This window comes from Schistocerca americana, chromosome X (assembly GCF_021461395.2).
Source record: "Schistocerca americana isolate TAMUIC-IGC-003095 chromosome X, iqSchAmer2.1, whole genome shotgun sequence".
NCBI classification, from domain to species: domain Eukaryota; kingdom Metazoa; phylum Arthropoda; class Insecta; order Orthoptera; family Acrididae; genus Schistocerca; species Schistocerca americana.
The window spans coordinates 662,918,562-662,939,372 of NC_060130.1; the positions used below are offsets into that span (position 1 = coordinate 662,918,562).

General features: G+C 43.6%; 1 protein-coding gene across 1 annotated transcript in view; it reads left to right on the forward strand.

The window, feature by feature from the left end:
- Window positions 1-1,112: 1,112 nt before the first annotated feature.
- The window catches only part of LOC124556236, a gene marked incomplete at its 3' end in the record, with an annotated part of 825,860 nt that continues 806,161 nt past the window's right edge, over window positions 1,113-20,811 (forward strand). The window contains exon 1 of the mRNA XM_047130225.1: window positions 1,113-1,217. Within this exon, the coding sequence (XP_046986181.1) occupies window positions 1,203-1,217 (15 nt within the window). The remainder of the gene's footprint in view (window positions 1,218-20,811) is intronic.

Here is a 20,811-nt window from a genome sequence, read left to right on the forward strand (position 1 = left end):
CATTCTGGAAGATAGTACCTATAGTAACCGAATATGGCGCCTTGCTAGGTCGTAGCAAATGACGTAGCTGAAGGCTATACTAAACATTCGTCTCTGCAAATGAGACCGTATGTAGACAGTGAACCATCTCTAGCAAAGTCGGCTGTACTACTAGGGCGAGTGCTAGGGAGTCTGTCTAGACTAGACCTGCCGTGTGACGGCGCTCGATCTGCAGTTACTGATAGTGGCGACACGCGGGTCCGACGTATACTAACGGACCCCGGCCGATTTAAAGGCTACCACCTAGCAAGTGTGGTGTCTGGCGGTAACACCACAAATAGCACTGAACTTTATGAAAAAATGACGCCTAGAGCGTTTGACATTTACACTCATAAATATAACTACGTCGGTTACACTTATCTGCTGCTCGGTGTGACTGTGTTCGGTAGATGTCTTCTTTTAACCTACATTAAGCTCCGAGTAAGGTAAGAATGGTGTGAAACGGTCGGTACGTGATCTGGACGAGCGAGTGTGTTCTTATCGGTTGCTAACTAGAGTCGGCTGTGGCGCCCGATAGCGCGAACAGTGGCGCTGCCAGCGAAGGCGCCGGCTGAGTGGCGCGTTATCTGCGAGGCGTGGGCCGAGGCGTCACAGCGTGCAGCCGTCATAGACGGCGAGGCATCCGCCGCTTTTCGCTAGCCGGCGAGTAAATGGGCCATGTGACCGAGGGTGGATTGTTGCGGCGGCGGCGGCGGCGGCGGCGGCGGCTGCGCCGGCGGCGTGGAGGGGGCAGCCCGCGGCGGGGAGACCGCAGGGGAGGGGGCGGGCGCCGCAGCCGGCGGCCGGCGGCTGGCGTGTCAGTGCGCGCGCGACCGCCGTCGCATGCTGTAGTCGGTGGTGCGGCCGCCATGTGGTCCGGTGCGTGCGACCACACGTGAGCCATGGGCAGCGACTTCACCCGCTAAGCCGCCACCCAGTCATGGTTAGGGTGTTCCACCTGGGGCTGGTTGCTGCTGTTCTGAGTGCCCTGTCGTTGGCCAGACCCCTACAGCCGGATAGACTGGAGGCGCACGAGCTGATGGTGGCGCCCGAGCTGGCCGTGCGCAGTGAGCGCAGCGCCAACCTGTCGCACATCACGGGACCCGCGCGCAAGATTCAGATGTACATCAAGAACAGACACTTGCAGATCCTGCCTGACGGCACCGTCAACGGCACGAGTGACGATGTCAGCGACTACAGTGAGTAGGAACCGGTCCTAAGCCCTGACACTTCCGCCGGAAGTGTTCTGCGTCTTGTCTAGGCTAGTCTTCCAGAACGCTGTGTCTTGCTTTGTCCACTTGTCTCCCTGCCTCTGTGACGAAACGTGAAAGTAGATTCTCAGTATCCCGCCATTGCCTGGAAATATCGACGTGACCACCTCTACTGGTGACTCCCACAATTTCTCCAAAAAATGAAAAACAAATAAAAAAATCGCAAACTTTACTTATATTTCCGAATTCCGGAGATGGACGAGGCTGATATTAAACTAGCTGAGTGAGAAAATTCGAGGCGTGAAGAACGTGTTTTGACTCCGTTGTGAACACCTAAATATACAACAGAAAATGTTGCATCATTCCTGAAATGTTCACGATTTGCTTAAAAACCGAAAAAATGTGTAAAAGTGCCTATTTCAAACTACTTCGTCTCGAAGTATCGTAATCATCCTGTTACACCTTCCTTCGAGCTCGCCGGAAGCAGTTCTCCGCCGAAAATGCTAGTAAGTCCAAAATTTAGACAACAACAGAGGTTCTTCCGTTCCGCTGTCATCTTATGAGCAGTATCTTTGTTTTTAATTTTTTGTTAAATGCCCAGTGACGGGGGGAAGATACTTTCGTCGACCGTTCCATTTTTCGGGAGCGGCCGAGGTAATTTACTACGAGGCCGAGGCCCGGCCGCGTATTGTCAGCCGCTACTCTAGAACATGATTTACGGCCAAGTAAATCCTTCCTTTCGATTTAAGAGGCGGGCGCATCTGTAGCGCAGCGGAGTCCCGCGGAAGCGGCCCTCGGGCCGTCTTCCGGGAGCGGGCTGCGGGCTCCCACCACCGTTTACCTTCGAATTAACGCGGATCTACTAACGGTAACGTGTTTGTGCAGCGGAACGTGTACGCTTCTAGTTGTCTAGTTCTTTCTTTCTTTGGCTCAAGTTTCCACATTTGTCCACAGACTGCACATAGTAACCGGTCGCTGTGAAATATTCCCCTCCGCAGTGGTCTCTCTTAAAACTGTCATTTTTCGCCTCAGCACACACACGTTTAGTGGTGGTGCGCTTCCCCTGATGCAAGTTAGCTGCAATGTGGCTGAGCAATCCGTGGTAACTGCTTTTATATTGCGCGTTTCTATTCGTATCGTACTGTTACGTTTACTAAGACTAGAGAAACTTATTGTGTGATATCGCGTTTGTTTAGCCCCCTTATCGAGCTCCACAGCTGTATTTCGCATTAACCTTGTACCCTGCAGCAATACCGATACATCAGTATGGTGTAATCGATTTGTAACTGTTTGATAATAGCTGCCCATAGTGGAACCGCCTTATACGTGCCTATCTCACTAACATTTAGCTTCTTTCATAATTAAACTTCCGACACACTGCAGTCACCACAGATTTCACTTTAATAAAAAGAAGAAACTGTTAAAGAAAGCAGACATTACATTACACGACATACAGATCTCACTTTAACGAATAAATTCGGTGGGACTACGGAAGAAAACTGAACTCACACTGGCTGCAGTCTTACTAACACGTTTTCGTGTCACCATTTCTTCAGTTTGTTCAATCCGACGTTTAGTACGCAGCGACACCGTATTACGTATTTCGTCGGTAATCTGGTGAAAACTATTGTAAGGGCAGTGTTTGAGTACCGCTGCTCCGAGAGCGAGAGCCATTGGTCTCGAATTCCGGGTACTGGCGGCTTTTGGGTTGCCATCTGACAGCATCGTAAGCAGGCCCGGGGAACGTGCGGAAGGTGGAGGCGGCGTTGTTTGTGCGGGCAGTCGAGCCGAAAATTATAGGCGCAGGCGGGGGCGGGTCGGGGGTCGCGGCGCTCCACTTGTCGCGGGTATCGGCGTCGGCGTCTTCGTCGGCAACGCGGGTACCCTTCCAAGGCCAGAGTGCTGCGCCAAAACCGGTTCGGTGCGCTGGCCGCGCCAAATCGCGATCCGCTTCCACCTGTGCCCGAGCCGCCACCACGCGCACCCACCTCCGCTGCTACTTACCCCGTCTAATCTCTCCTCTCCACACTTCCTTTTACGTCGCGCATTGAGGGTGAATAGGGCGGCCAGAGGCCGCATTATTTCCTACAGAACACCACAGTAAACACTGAATCGTGCGAAGTCTAGTTGTATACTATTGACTGCTAGGAGAACTCCCAATAACACGTAGCTGTAACTTGCAAGTTCTACGTCTGTGTTCCGCAAGACACCGTGCAATCTGTGGCAGAGTCCGTGTGGACCTCCATCGTACTATCCCATCTTGAAGCTGACGCACTCAAAAATGTTAAAAGCAGGCACACAGGTGACGCAGATCTGCGTATTGCACTGCAGGTTACGTGCTATTTTGTGACGCCGCCAGTGCGTCAAAACAAATTGCACATTTCCTCTTCGAATCTCCTCTGTTTAGATTATTTACTATTATGTGTCACAGTCGTCTAGAATCCTCTAAATGATAATACTTTCACTATTTGACCGTTATTTTATTTCCTTTTGGATACACTATTGCAACAACCTACATAAATCTCTCATTTTGTACTGTAACACCCCATAATAAGTGGCATTTACATTATGATATTAGTATGATTAAATAATTAATATTACCTTCTTGTCATGTAGTACGACATGCAGTACAACTAATTTCGAAATGACAATAATGAATCACTTAAAATGACTGTAAAGCCGAAATTGCAATATCTGCTGCAGAAGTAAATAAAATGAGTCAAATGACGAAACGATTGTCATTTTAGATACTGCGTGCGTGTGAAATCTTAAGGGACTTAACTGCTAAGGTCATCAGTCCCTAAGCTTACACACTACTTCACCTAAATTATCCTAAGGTCAAACACAAACACCTATGCCCGAGGGAGGACTCGAACTTCCGCCGGGACCAGCCGCACAGCCCATGACTGCAGCGCCTGAGACCGCTCGGCTAATCCCGCGCGGCATTTTAGATACTGCTCTCTTTCCTTCATTAACCAAAATCTCTAAGAGGCCCACACTGACGGACAGCACTTAAGATTCGATCGGATCTCTCTCGTACATGAAATACATTTTCTATCATTTTTCTAACGTTATTCCTTCTACGTTTACGTAATTCTTTCACCTCCAGACCGGTATTCCTAGATACTTCACTGCAGCATGAAACAATACTTGACTCGTTCCATAGGTTAAATGGCGACGGGAAAAACAAGCGGTTTTCATTTGTTTCTACATTTTATTACAAACTTTTAAACTACTGTGTACTACCAAGTTCTCTCTTTCCTTACCTTATTTAGTTGGGAAGGCTTGCAGAATGTGCAGTAAAGTAATACTTGGCAACTATCCAAGTTGCCACCGGCCCTACACCAACAGCACATGTTGGCCGTGGTCGAAACTACCACTGACTTCATCTCTACTGGAATGCCGTCTTCTCTTCAATATGTAAATCGTGTTCTCTGAACTTTCGTGTCAAATTATTGGCATAGCGAGAATCTGAGGCGCATATGAAGAAGCAACTTAACATTCTTCCTGCCGGTGTCTTGAAAATCACATGAAATTCCTGTGTGATAATACAGCCCTGCAAATATTTATGTAGATTGCCGATTCTTCGTTTGTCTAGCCCATCAAGCTGCTGTTAACACAACAATTGTGCTTGCGACTTAACACAAAAACCAAATAACTGTTGTTTAACGAAATCCCATTTTTTCACGTTTGCGATGAGTTTTGCTCATCTTAGTGTACATTGGAAGTGATCGAATTGTAGATAAGCTAATTAACGTTAACCACGCAAACTAGTTGGCAGTCTCATACGATACCATTTGATTCGTGGAAAGAGAAAGACAACTGACAGTAATGAGATGATGTGTACAATTATATCCTCGTCTTTCGCGTTTGAATTACATAACGTATAGAACTTATGTACAGTAATTAAAAGTAAATTTGAATGTTGCAAACTAAAGCGAATTTGTCATTGGTTAACGGTGTTTTCATATCGGTGGTAGATGGAAAAAATCGTTTTATTAGAAACCAATAATATTTATCTATTCTATGGCAGAGTTAGAGGTACAATGGACGTACCTGCTGGCAGAAAGGAAGCCACACGGTGCCCGCCGGGAGTGCCTCAAGAAAACTTGTCACAGTTGCCCGAGGCTCGGCTCGCATCAGACAGTTTCTTTCCGGATGCAACCCGCAACTCAGGCGCCTTTGTGTAGGTCTCCGCTCAGTTCCTGTTCTTATTTTGCTGGAAGACTAAACAGTATGTTATGGCTGGAATATCCGTGCGTGTACTCCCAGCTGTATGAAACTGGAAGAATAAAAGCTTTCTCCGACGCACATCTTCACTGTCAAAGTAAGATGTTCAGAAATCGTGCAATGCAGATAGTAGAGAATTCAGCAACAATCACCCTCTATCACTTGACATAGGTCAAACAGTGCATAACATACAGTTGGCGTACTTTCAATTAAAGTGTCGTGGGAGCATAGTACAGGAAAGAAACCGTTGAACGCTTTTAGACTCGTGCATCATGGATCTACTAAGAAGTTCTTCCAATGTACCTCTGACACATGTAAAATATCGTTATTTTGAAAAGTAAAGGATGTTTCCGAGTGAGTTATCTAAATAAAAACCTTAAACAAAAATGCTCGAAGGTTTTCTGTTTGATCTCTCTCAGCGAAACTTGAAATTGGGAGAGGTTGTGGTAGGTCTCGAACCCACAACTCTCTTACAACAGTCCATTCGTTTCGGAGAATACGGATAAGGGACACAACAGTGTTCAGTAATATCACCAACAATGCAAAGAACGTTTTATCATAGGCACAGGTATGCAAATTTATGGTGGTACTGCAATGCAGGCCAACATCTTTAAAATCTCACGACCGTTCACTAGAGAATTTCTGGACTCACCCAGAATTGATGAAAAAAATGATAAGCGTGTTTTTAATTTGGCATTATTTAATTCAAGCTTATTTTGTTTCTAAAGAGAATGAATAAGAAATCATTATCTCCGGCATACCGTATATATTTTTAAATTACTCCGCAAGAAGGTAAAGAGAGTGTAGATACAGTTGTGGGATCTACTGCCTTTACGAAGTAGAAAGATCTGCGCTGGAGGTAAATGGCATGTCAGTAGATTTCAATAGATGAAAATAAACCAAAAGTCCCTTAGTCCTACAGGTTAACGGTATTACTGAAATTTTTATTGTTTTTTTCTGCGCAGCAATATGTGAGAGGGGTTACAGTATTTGGTTCGTAGGGACCGCAGAAATACCGATAAGGGAAAATATAGGCTGAAAATGGTATATATCATATACAAAATTCACTTTAACGCTTTAAGTACAGAAATTTTTATTTATTTTTTTCTGACTGTGGCGTTTATGATCTTTATCTTACCAAGGAGACGAGAAATGACTGAGGAGTGTTATTTTCTCTCCCATGAACTGAACACTGAAGTGGAAATGTATGTGTTAGGATGTTTGAGGGTCCTTTCTGTTGTGTATTCCGGCTACACACCGCTGTACCATGCTGAATTTGAGAGTTAACATGGATAACAAAAATGAAGGTTGAATTACGTGAACTGTCGGCGAAATCTTTCATGTCACGATGAAATGCCTTAAGACAACTAATTTTCGTTACCAAATTTACTACAGTGTGCACCTGTGTTCAGAACGAGGTGACGTAATGTTTCATACTGTGGACTCGTATTCGGGAGTGACAGGTTTCAAATCCCTGTCCGAGATTCCTGTTTTGATTTTACCGTGGTTTTCGCTACTTCGGCGTCAACGGGATCTAAAACTCTTTCTTCGTTTCTCAACAGCGATGCTTGTGGCTATATAGCAAGGTTTATTGTATATGTCGACCACTTTTACAGTCTCATTCACGCCACAATGATGTGCTTCTGTGTTCACGCTCATATTCTATTGTGGCTCATCAGTGAAACGTTAATCTCTTTTCATAGGTATGCCGTTCTGATCGCGGAATGATATATTCCGTCTGTCAGTTTCCTGTTTCGCTAATCGCATGGGATGAATGCAAGATTTGTTTCTTGCTACTTGTCCAAGGCCTCAACCGGTTCCTTCCTCGGTGGCTATAAAGTCGATGTCGTCTGTCAGCCACGACCTCGCTGCCGACGAGACGAGAAACCCCAGTCACAGAGTCACAGCCTCTTCCTATCTTCAGGAGCCAAAGTTCGTTGAAGAAGTGCGTCATTCTGTCATTTCTGTCCAGAAGAACGCATTCTTAATAAAGAACTGTAATTACGCCAATCAGTGAAGCACACATTTTATTTTATTTTTTTGCCACTTGCGAAACAGATATTAGCGTAGGGAACTCAGTACCGACAACATCTGCAGAAGTATTTAGCTGATGAAATTTCCCGGTTGAAAATGTCTGTCAGATCGAAACTCGAAACCGGGACCTTTGCCTTTCGCGAGCAAGTGCTCTTTCATAGAGGTACTCAAGCACAACTCACGACCCGCCCTCACATCTTTACATTCGACAGTACCTAGTTTTAATATGCAAGAAATTTTCATAATAGCGTACACTCAGCTGCAGAGTGAAAAATTCATTCTATTTAGCTGTTAGATAAATTAAATGAATAAAAATACAATATGTACAGTCGAGTACTGTGAGTGATTGCAGATTGGTCCCAGGTATCATCAAGGGCAGTTGTTGATGTATCGTATTCTTCATTTCCGTACATTTTTGAGGTCGGTATAACGCAGAGTTTGTTCTTACACTTTCTATGTAATGCGGTTACAGTTTGTTTAGTTATATGATCACATGTTCAGATGATTATAGTAAGAGGAAAGGTAATAAGTTCAGAGGTGCACCAACAGCCGTTCTAACCTCCCTCCCTCTCCCTGTGTGTTTGGTTGGTACCCTCCAGAACGCACCAGACAATGTGTCGTGTATTACAGACTCAGACTTGGATGTGCTTCGGGCTTGTGGCGACGAAGCTGCGCGCCAGGCTTCCCTTTCAGAATGCAACACCTTTCGACAAACAGAAATAGACGAGACAGAGGCCAGCTTGCCAAGAAAATGGACTAGCATGAGGTGTGTCATCTCCGGCCGTACGGCAAATATTGCTGCCAGCTGTGTGCAGCAGGCCTTTCACCCGCTCTTTAGACGCTCATTACGGAATAATGCGCGCCACCCGTGTGATCAACTTTTTTATTACTCAATTTTGTGGCCATTACGAAAATGTGAAATTATCCATTAATTATGTACTTTCTTAGCGAACAAAAAGATGTGCGACATTTGTAATGTTATTTCGTCGCGTTCACGTGCTTTTCAGTTGATCCTGAACTCGATATCAAGCTAGGTGGCGTAATGTTTGAGATATTGGATTCGTTCTCTAAAGGTGTTGTAATAAATTCCATCATGCCAGTTTATTTGGGCGCCAAACATTACCGAAGCAACTGCAAGCCGTGTTATTTTAATTAGCTACTCCATTGTCAGCACTTATCAATCGAACTTAAACCTGAAAACCTTTGTTTCACAAGAGGAATCTGTATATTTATGCGTTTGGTATTTCTGAGACATCGGATGGGGTACTATGTAGTCAACATAGTCATGGTTCACATCCCGCTGCCGCTCTACTGCGTCAAGTTTCTCGCAGTTTCTTTAAATCACGAATTTCTTCTTAAGGTTTGCCTAAGGACAAGAGTACTTTCATCCTTATACTTTGTCCGATGAAACGTTTCGTTCTGCCTTCACAATCGAAACTGCCAATTGTATTTAATTTGTTACATTATATTATACAGCGTGTAGAGATGGCGAGGTTTGAAAATTGTGTGGACTTGATTCTGCTGTGTCTCTTTAGTGATGAAACAATTTCGAGGTTTAAAACTTAAGACATAATGGCCGGAAAATGGTATGCAACCAGTTCCTCGGTAGCACGCGCTCAGTAATTTCATCATTGTCTTACATTCCTTAATGCTTACAAGTGAGTCGCTGGTTTGTTTCTTACGCACGTGTGTCTTCTGTAGACCTCGTGAATTGCAACGTATCAATGCCTTCACCGATATCGCTCGCAGTATGAAATTTAATTCGAAAAGAAAAAGTGATGGAAACACCTTCGAAACATATTTACCTTGCTAAGTGGAACATCACGACGCATTTCGTCAACAGCATATCAGTTGTGTTCTTTGATTTCCTCTTTCCACAGCAATGAAACCAATGCATGGCCAGAAATGAAAAAATACTTTTTGTATCCAGTACTTCATATTCTTTTGTGTATCTGTCCTACTAGTCAGCTATGTGAGTGTCAGACTTTGCTCGTTTATTTTGTGCTTTCTCGTGTTTTACTGCAGGAACATGGGACGAACAAGCGACTGAGTAAAAACGTTGACAAAACCGCTAAAAATCTCATTCAAATTTATTGGCGAATTTGATACTTTGAAAAAAAAAAAAAAACATTTCCTCCTCGAAAAAAGACATATAAGTCATTCTACCATTCTAGAATATGTCAAGCCATTTTTGCTTGCTGCTGGCCGGAGTAGCCGTGCGGTTCTAGGCGCTACAGTCTGGAACCGAGCGACCGCTACGGTCGCAGGTTCGAATCCTGCCTCGGGCATGGATGTGTGTGATGTCCTTAGGTTAGTTAGGTTTACTTAGTTCTAAGTTCTAGGCGACTGATGACCTCAGAAGTTAAGTCGCATAGTGCTCAGAGCCATTTTTGCTGTCAGGTTACAAGATGGTCATCTCGATTGTAATGGGAACCTCGTAGTAGATATATATTGTAATGTTTGTTTCTAGGAGATAGGTTAATTGTACGATTGCATATCACAAATGTTGCTGAGTGAGATAGCGAAACGGTTAAGGCCATGGATTCGCGCTTTATAGAAGAGGTATTCAGATTCCTTTGTATCACCTTTGACGAATACACACATGGTTCCTTCTTAACAAACCGGACGATTTTCTTCACCACTCTGAGCCTCTTCCATGTCTGTAACGACTTTATCGTCGAAGGGACCTTACACACTTCCTTTTTCGTAAATATTATGGCGTTTAGTTGTTTCTACCGACAGTTTTGTACGGAAACATTCCGCGACAGAACGTGTTTGTTCGGAAACTGCCGAGGGAGACTGATGTGTGACAGTACGGTGCGGCGCCGTTGCTTGTAATTACCGCACTACGCGCCAGCGCGGCCCAGCGCACTATCGTAACCGCCGGCTATCCGCCTATCGTGCATTGGCTCGACCTGCTGGGAAACGCTTATCGCTGGCGCCTTCGATAAAAGCGATGCTGTTTGTACAATGCCGAATATTGTTGTTGTGCAACTGCGTGTCTGGAATCTATTTCGTACGCTTGGTTCCACCGCCTACCGGCGCCTACCTATCCGCGTACCTCCGGCTGGTACACTGGTACTGCTACGTACGTGGTACTGTAAATCCTAATCTGTCGTCTTTGTTGTTAAAACAATGATCTAAATGAATTCCTTTCTGACAAATATTTTTTCCCATTTCCTTCTCTCGCGTTCATTAAATCAAAAATGCAATTGTGCTGGAGGTATGTTCAAATGGTTCAAATGGTTCTGAGCACTATGGGACTTAACATCTGTGGTCATCAGTCCCCTAAAACTTAGAACTACTTAAACCCAACCAACCTAAGGACATCACACACATCCATGCCCGAGGCAGGATTCGAACCTGCGACCGTAGCGGTTACGCGGTTCCAGACTGAAGCGCCTAGAACCGCACGGCCACACCGGCTGGCGTGCTGGAGGTAGCATGAAGATTTCGTGGTGCTGAAGAAATATTGATCCCAGTAGCTTTTCGATCTCCTTTAATAGAAAATAATGTCGTTTATCAAAGCTTGTGCTTGACATTTAATATCTGACTTCCGTTAGAAGACTGACATGGCACTTCGTTTACGAATATCACGGCTAGCCTTTCATTTCGCAATACCTGCCAACGTAGTTTTCTGACTGGCAAGCGAATGTCGTTTCTAGTGAACGATGTTTTTTTGAGTTATGCTTAATTTTCCCAAAATTCTGTGCATTAATTTTGATGTACGGTAAAACTGTAAACGGTGTGCGCCTTTGTTGGTTTGGAGTCAGCTGTTTGATTCGGGACAGCTTCCTTACTAGCACCCATGAGGCAGCCTTCCATTTCGAAGTATGCTGTATCTTGAAAAAATTTACTGCGTGTAATCCATTGTGACGAATTGTTTTCGAGTGAATGGTCGCGTTTCCGCTGGTGATGACGACGAGAAGTGACAATGAAGAGAGTGAAATGTCATGCCGGGGTGTATTCTACGCTTCCCAATCTTCGCCTAGGGACCGCCAACTGATGAATCGTCATCAGTAGCAGCATATACCACAATGCCACGAGAAACTACGGAGAGATTTCAGATTTGTTCTGAAACAAAGGCACATAGTGTAATGTTTTGCAACTTTGGCAAACACTTCCTCCCTCTCCCCCTAATAGCCAAATATTGGCGATGATAATTTCTTCCACCACTACGACATTAGGATTCTAGCTAACCGGATTTGGAACAAGTGTCACAACAGAAATGATGGTGCGTGATCTCGAGTATGAACACGTGATAGGACCTGACCTAACCTAAGACAGCTATTTTTAACTGAAGAAAAGATGGTTTCGTCATTTATTTTTCATGTCTCTTAGTTCTTCCACGTATCAGTAGCTTCGGTAAATGTAAAGACGAGGAAGTTTTCATAATTAGGCGTAAAAGCATATAACTGTGCATCTTTTATAGTAAGTTGTTTAACTTCTTAGTCCTCGTTTAGTTTACACAACTACTGTCGGGCCGAAACTGACCATGGACAAAACTGATAACTCTAGAGATAAAATGAAATCAAATACTCTTGCACAAAAACATTATAATATTCCTCTTTCGATTGTTTGTTTTAATTCCTTTTCGACATGGATGAAGTTAAATAACTTCGGTTTTAGTTAGTATTCGTAGGCTTCTACGTCCGTAGTTATATACTGTGAACACATCGTCATCCTAATGGAATCCACGTGCAGCAGAAGCACATTGCAACATAGCAATGTCAAACATACACAGCATTTTATAGAAGAAAGATTTCTTTCTGATTTAAAACTTGTCGTAGGTAAAACGTTCCAGTGTTTTTTGAATGTTTGTATTGGTTCAGTCTTCAGTAGGTGACTTTGAATAGAAAACTGTGGCTTGCTCGAGCTCATCTTAGTTCATTGACTAATCGGAAATCGATCGATTTCAAATAGGTGACTCCGTGTATCGTAAATCCAAAACAAGACACGACTAGAGCACTGCCAGCTTTGATGACTCTTTCATGGTAGAGATTTTCACTTAGAGTTAATTATTTACGAAGATCCTTCTATTACGGCCCTTCAGTTTTAAAAGCAATATCCGACAGTAAAATTCCAATAAAAACCAAGTGATTACATGATTTTATTCTTATTTATAATAGACGTTGTATTGTTTACACAATAATTTAATTCTGTCTAGTGACTCATTGGAGAAAAAATACATTTTACAGTAGAATAAAACCACTTATATCGTCTTAAGTCTAGTATATGTAGCATCTTGTAAGATTTAAAAATAATAACATTTTGATTTTAGTTCTAGGTGTTTGGGCTATTATAGGGAATTTCGACGGCATGCTGTTAGTTATAATGTCAATACAGGAAGGTTACGATAATTTAGTATCAGAGGATTGGAAAAAGATCTCTAAAACTTAAAACGAATTTTCCAGGAAAAAGGCTAAGATATTTTACGTTCTGAACATTCCGCGCACCTCGAAACTGTACACTAAACGTTACATATCTCATCGCTGTCCCAGAATGGATATCGAATTGCAATGGGTTTGGTTGTTCACAGTAACCGTATCTGTTACAGGCCATTTTTATTCATTTCCGATCTACATGTTCGTTTTCCGAGAAATCTGCGGGCTTACAAGATCTTGCTGCCAGATACCGACGGCTGGTTCTCGTTTAATGCAAAACGCCGAATTTAACGTGGCGTTTGCCGATAGCGCCCTCGGATTTTCGATAACTCGAAGGCAATTCGTGACCCAGTTACAGGAGGCGTGACCGCCGCGAAAGGTTTTCGTGAGCTTCGTTGCATTCCGCGTCATGCCCCGCCAAATGCGAGACAGTAAAAAGTGCCGACCAAGCTGCGCAACCGGGCTTAGACGGCAGTCCCCGCGGATCGCACTATGCAGCTGCTGTACCCGCTTGACGCTAGCAAAACCGAAGACGCTGCTTCAATTAAAATGTACCAATTGCAAGAACTAACTGGCTGGGGTGACAGCTTCAGAAAGCCGATCCGATCACCTCAGATACGCGAGTTCAATTAAGTAGGGAGCGCAGCGCGCGGCGAGCGTTGAATGAGGAGCGCAACATCCGGTGGCATCCATTCATAATGCGGCGAGAGCGCGTGTAGTATCGCGCTGCAGTCGCAGCCGGTTCTGTCGCTGCAGCGCTACGGCCGTGTGCATCACGTGTGTGCGCGAACCGACGTGCGCGGAAAAACGATCCGACGGGGTTCGCTGGCACTATTCCGTAGAGTCGTTCGCTTGCTAATAGCTTGTGCGGCGAGACACATAATAACAATGTGCATTGGCTCTCGGTGTCTTTTACGATCGCGGAGGTCTTGGGCCAGCGCGAGGATTCCGAACTGCGTTCTAGGCTCTCGCATTTACTCAGCGACAGATAGCGGTCCTTTCAGATTAACTTTCGTGGGAGCATTGAAATCTGTCTGAAGCGAAGAACTGTCGCATTTCGCAGTATTAGATACTTTCCTTATAACACAGTAAATTCCTCCCGTCTCAGTATCCGCGGTCGCTATCGCACACCTCTACGGTGGCCCTCGACTCGGAAGTACGCCGGTGCGAATCCTGGTAGAGAATGAAATTTTCACTACCGGTATTTGATAGGAGATAGGAGGACAAGTGGTGGCGTAAGGTTCCTCGTGATCAATCATTGTACCAATGTCCCGCATTAAATTCCAAACCTCTTCACAGTGCCCCATGAAGTGAGGGCATATGACACTGCTGATAGTAATTCGTCCGTCGGATGGGAACGTTAATCTTGGCGGTCCACATGGTGCTATTCGAGAGGAGAAGGCTGTGTGCCGTCACTCTTCCTCTTCATCATCATCATCATCATCATCGTCACCGCCATACAATATAAACATAACAGTAAACTATACATGTATCCATTACACTCACCTACACTCCACAAATACACACGCACACGACACAATTCTCACACATCCGCATGGAAAGGGGCCGATGTGCACGGAGGAAGACAGCCTTTCCGCAAGCTGCTGAACCCCACACCGTGAGATTTCCCACCCCAAAATGCTGTAAGACGTATAATTTAATTAAAATTGTCGTTTCCATTCAGTTACCTTATTTCAGTAACGAGTGGTAGGCCACAGCAATTTGTAATCAGGTTAGACTCACCCATTACGGATGATTTTCGGTATTCTGTGTTATGGTACTACAATATATTTGAACGAGGTTCTTGCTTTACATGAGGATTTTCTATGACGATAATTTTCCTGCAGAGAAGGAGGCCAAGGAATGAATATAATAAGTGGGTTAATAACGCAGGTTATAGTACTTATTCGGACATGAAGAGGCTTGCACAGGATGGAGTAGCGCGGAGAGCTGCATCAAACCGGTCTTCGAACTAAGAACTACAACAGACAAAGACGAGTTGACCTGTTATAAAGTTCTCAGAATTCCGCAATTACGATACATTTCGCATTCCGCCGTATCTAAAAGTCAATTAACGTTTCTAATAATACAGTTTACACGGATTTTTTCCTTTGACACTCTCTTTTCCAGCGTTTATCCCGTTTTACTTCGTCCGCTCTTTTCCATGATTTGAAAAATTTCTTTCATTAGTTTTGACTTTATGGCTGGATGTCTTTCGTGTCGCCAGTCTTAAGTTAACGTAAGTGTTGAAATTCCTGTGTGCCGTCTCTGTGAATAGCGCAGCTTCCTTTCCATGGGTGTTATCGTGCTCCAGCAGTTTGTGTATCATGTTTTCTGAGGCGAGAATAGGAGATCTGCCCAGTATTTGCCTAAACGAGCATGGAAAGTCGAGCAAATGCCACTCTCGAATCCACCGCTCTGATTAGATCTGAGGTTGGCTCACTTCCCTGCGTCGAAAGTACTGCGCTTCATCTTCAGCTACACGAGGAGGTGGATTTTTTTTTCTTTTCACTCAAGATACAAAAATTCTCTTTTGGTCGATATTACAGTTCTCACGTCTTAACCGCCGCTTTTGAGATGTTCCAGTACAGTAAGGTACCCATAACAATGAGAATAATTTTTCGTAATGCCTTATTTATTATTGCAATAACAATTATAATCGCAACAGTACTTGTCCTTATGTTAAAAGCGAAGTCAATGAATACACAGTCGGAATCCACCAACTATGATACTGTAATAGGGGGCCTGATAGATTCTATTTCAGTTATTTTGGGTGATGCATGCACTTCTGACAGTTATTAAGACACATTACCATTCTGGCGAATGGTGTTCTGATGATTATTTTGATAAAACTGTAAGTTACTTCATTAGCTGACGTAAACTAACGAATCTATTAATATACAGTATAACTTACAGCGGAGATATAATCTACACTATGTTAAAATGGCAGTTCCTGTAAACATCCGAACACGAAAGCATTTGTTCCCAAATAACAAACATTCGGTATATCATAATGCAAACAACAATCAGAATTGACTCATTGTGTCCTTAAACTATTACCGGTTTTGCCCCTATCTTTTTCATCTTCAATCCACAGACGTATCATTACAGGTAGTTAAATGTCTCTTCACTGAGGGAAGGTACAGTCATTTCTTTTTATGAAGCGTGGGAACTTCTTGGGGTGTTTTGGAAGGAATCGTTATTTCTTTCGCTATCAGTACTATCATAAAACCACGGAAAAAACAAATTAAGATGCTTCGAGATGTCAAGGCTCTTCTAATCAGCACAGTGCCTGCGTTCGCTCTGTGCCAGCTCGTTTACTTGTCTCGGATTTTCGGAAGTTATGTTCACGGAAAGGTTGATGAGCTAGGGAAACTACTGATACATCACAAGGTTACGGTTGCCTCCCTTTTTCTAACACTACAGAACAAACCATAAGAATTTAGAAAATTCGTCTGAACACAGCACAGTAAGAGGCATATCACTTACCAATCGCCGGCCGGAGTGGCCAAGCTGTTCTAGGCGCTACAGTGTGGAACAGCGCGACCGCTTCGGTCGCAGGTTCGAATCCTGCCTCGGGCATGGATGTGTGTGACGTCCTTAGGTTAGTTAGGTTTAAGTAGTTCTAAGTTCTAGGGGACTGATGACTTCTGAAGTTAAGTCTCATAGTGCTCAGCGCCATTTGAACCATCTTTTGAACTTATCAATCAACTAAATGAACTCTTTAAGAGGTAATTTTACAACGCTGTGGACATGCTATTGTTAGATAAGCTTCTTGTAATTTATCTTTAATAAGTTTATACTGTGTGGTTATAATTAAAGTACAGCTACTCACAGAGGTCCAGTGTGGATCTGTAATTACATTATCGTATGGTAGTGAAACTTGGTAGATATTCTAATGCGCTAATGCGGAACCGGAATACGCTGAAATAAAATAGAAAGGAAGAGAAAGAAAAACTGTTTTGCCAACAGAGGCAGATCTGACGCTGCGAATGCAAGGCAGATGTAGACAAACGTTTCCATATGTAATCGATTATGAAGGGGTGTTTGGCAAAAAAAGTCAAAGAAAGGAGAAAGGCATAATGTTGATTTTATAATTACCCGCCAGTTACCAGTTTGTTCGGTATGAGTACCGGAGACGTCGACGAGATGTACAGCGACAGATCTGCGCCTGGTGGCCAAAATAAACTATTTTTTTCCAGCGTAAATCGGTTCCACATTAACGCATTAGCATATCTACCAAGTTTCGCTGCCATACGTTAATTGCAGTCGACACTGGACCTCCGTGGGTAGCTGCGCTTTAATTATAGCCACCCGGTAGAAATAACTGAACTTATCGTATATAAAGAAGACTCCTCCCTTCGTATTTACTTCCAGAGCAGAAATGTTGTACCCTGATGGCAAGTAATATGAGGAAATGCAAAATACGCTAAGTTACACCGCTACTCTTCAGCTTACACGTTTACAAGATACTGAGCCCACACAAGGTAACACCGAAAATAGCGAACTTCTCTACTTCTAAGATCTATGCCTCGATTGAGTGAAGACAGCTGAGATAAGACTCGCCGCGGCACGGTAAGATCTGAGCAGACCGTCCGATGCTGGAACACCGTGCACAGCTGCGCAGCGGAAGGATGCCGGCTCCTCACGCCCACACGCTCCTTAATTTACTACTTGGGCGTTTTCTCCGTGAATATTAATTACCGGAGATAAGCGCTCTTATATAAATATTTAGGTCGCTATTTTAAGCTCCTCTTATGTTTAAACAAGAAAAAGGAACAGGACTTTCCCGAGCGAATGGTGTCGTGGAGCTGCTTTAGAGTCCTTATGCGACAGATACACTTGTTTGGAAGGTCGAGTCGTTGTTACAAAATGATGGATTGGTTCGTTAGGAGGCTGTAGCTTCCCGTGGCTAGGTGGACAGGTTCGGGAGACGTGAAAGCCACGGCGGAACAGCTTCCGAGCGCGGGCCTCGACGCAGAGACCGTGCCCGCCTTCAGCCTTCTGCCACAGGAGCGCGGCTGCGGTCGTTAACCACCCTCGTTCAGAGAAATGCGTTAAAATGGGAGCAGGCGAGGGACGCACACCCTTGTCATCCTCACCCTGGCGTTCCTCCCGAAACTCTGCTCCCACAGTGATAAGTTTTCCCAAGACTTTCCTACACTAACCCCGAACGGACTGCTTAATTTAAGATTGTGTGCTCATCAGTTATTTTTAATTTATCTTAGGGATTGGAAACCCGTGAAGTCAAGATCGCACATTAAATCTTCTTAATTTTGTGGGATTACTAGTTTCGGCTAACAATCTAGCCATCCTCAGATCTAAGATATAAAACAGATTTTTTTCTCATGCAACAGCTTGAATAACTGCACATAATATTGTAACAGGGGTTAAGAGTATATACACAAATTAATGACAGTATACATACGATAAAACGTTTTTAGTTAGTTTTGGGGTCATTACGGCTTCATAGATCGTTAAAATCCTTCTTAAGATGACAACATTAATACATAATATAATTAAAAACAACTTTTCATCGTTCGTGACCAGTGTAATTGAACGGTGGTCATAAATATACATTATCGTAGAAACGAGGCAGCGAAAGTAAAACAATATTTGCATAAGGAACAACCACTAAAGTGATTAAATGTTAAAGATATCGCCTTACCAAAGGTGATATGCCATTACATCTTAGTAACTGACGCAATCAGAATTTACATCGTTTCGTAACAGAGATTACGTCTGACAATGGCTATATTGTTAGCCGAAACTTGACTACATGGGCTTTCAGTTCCTAAACTATATAAAAAAATTTACAACAGAGCTTGTGTCTCCTGACTGACAATGTTAACAAACTTGATCCCTCAGTTACGCTGTGACGGATCGTGAGCTCCTGTATCGTTTTCCGAAATTTCAGTTCTACGAGGGCGTGCAGAAAAGTAGCGCCTCGGAATTTTTTTATGTGGAGAAACTTAATGCTTTTCAAGTAAAATAAACTTTATTAACATACTACATCTGTATTCTTCATGTCTACGTATTTGTTTCTCAACACAGACTCCCTGGCGACCAGCACATTCCTCACAATGAGATAACAGTTCGTTGATACAGCCACATTAGGATGTTTGACTTCGTTGACGGAGCTCCAACTTCAGCTCTGGTTGCACCACTTGATTACTATCGAAGTGAAATCCTCGAAGGTGTTCTTCAACTTTTGGAAACACTCCGAGCTCTGTCACATGCGTTAGGGTTAGCAGCGCCGTTGCCTTCATTACGAGCACGAACGAGCCAACGAAGCACATTACTGATATCGATTTAATCGTCACCGTACACAGCTTTTATTCTTCTTTGGATTTTAACTAGAGGAATATTTTCTGTGGCTATAAACTCGACTGTCACACCCAGTTTCTCACGCATCGGCATAGTTACGTTACACAACGCCATACTGAACGCTACAATCCGGAGCCCTCTGGCGTCAGAGGGCTGCAACTCGAGTCAGCGAAGCGTGAAAGTCGGCCGAGTAATATGCATGACTTTTAATACCTCTACCGATATTGACAACAGAATAAAAAATTCAGAGGGATTACTTTTCAGCAGGCCCTTGTATATTACATAAAAAAATGTACATCTACATTTAGATACCATTATAATGTGCGTGGCAGACAGTATAGTTTAGTTTTTGATATGTATGTCAAGGTTTCTTCTTGTTCCATTTACCGGCGGGAGTTGGAGACTGACTGCTTGTATATCTCTGTACATGCTCTATTTTTCTACATGTGCATACCATTTCACAGGTTCCTTGATTTATGTTGCGCTTTACAGTGAGCTAAATAGCTCTTTACGTGCTTAGCTTTACCTACTACTGATCCTAAGTAATCGTTCCACCTCATATCCCCACGAAATGGTACTACCCAGGTATCTGAATGACCTGTCCGAGTAACTGATAATCAACGCTACTACACGTTCATGTTTTCTGAACGACGTTACATTTTTCCACTGCATTAAGGAAAATTTATGAATTTTGGCAACACACTGATTTTTGCCAATATCTGACTGGCTATTAGCCTACACCAGGTTGTCTCTTTCATGTACAGGTATAATATTTCGTAAACAAGGTCGTTATCTGCGGAAAGGATGAGATTGCTTTCACCTGCTCTTCATTAATGCGTAATATGAGCAGTAGCACTTCCTCGTGGCGCACCTGAAATTAGTATCACACCGCGTTTCCAGTGCATGCTAAAGTACTTGAGACATGTAAAGAGTCCAAAAATTCGATTAATTTTGTAACAGAACCCCACGTTCTCACTGTGATCATAGGTCATTGCAGGTAGCTATCCTACATTTTGACCTCATGTTACTGACACTTTACTTGCAGGGAGCTAATTGCGCATAGCGCACAGGTTACGAAAGAAGATGAAACAGACGACCTTCATGCGCAAGCTTTGCACAATCGACGTGACAACTGCTTAACTTTTAAAGCTCCTGGTACATAGCCGACTGTCTTTCTTATTTAGGTTAAAACACTCGATTTTGAAATACGCACGTTTCTGAAGTAATTAAGGAGAAATTTCAGGGCGAATGTGTAAATAAATTTCAAATATGCGTGTTGTAGTATGTTTTAGACACTAAAGACAATGAAAATTTCAAAACTGAAGGAATCGATCATTTGTTTTGGAGGTGGCTTGATGTCAGGTTGGCGCGTAATTGATACTGGCTACAGATTAGTTCGATGAATCACCCATCTCCCCCCCCCTCCCCCCCCTCTCTCTCTCTCTCTCTCTCTCTCTCTCTCTCTCTCTCTCTCTCTCTCTCTCTCCCCCTCGCGCGCTCGCGCGCGCGCACACACACACACATACACACACACACACACCAGCGCGCGCAGGCCGACACAGTTAGACGCGAATAATCCTCCTGAATTTTAGAAAGCTTTGTACATG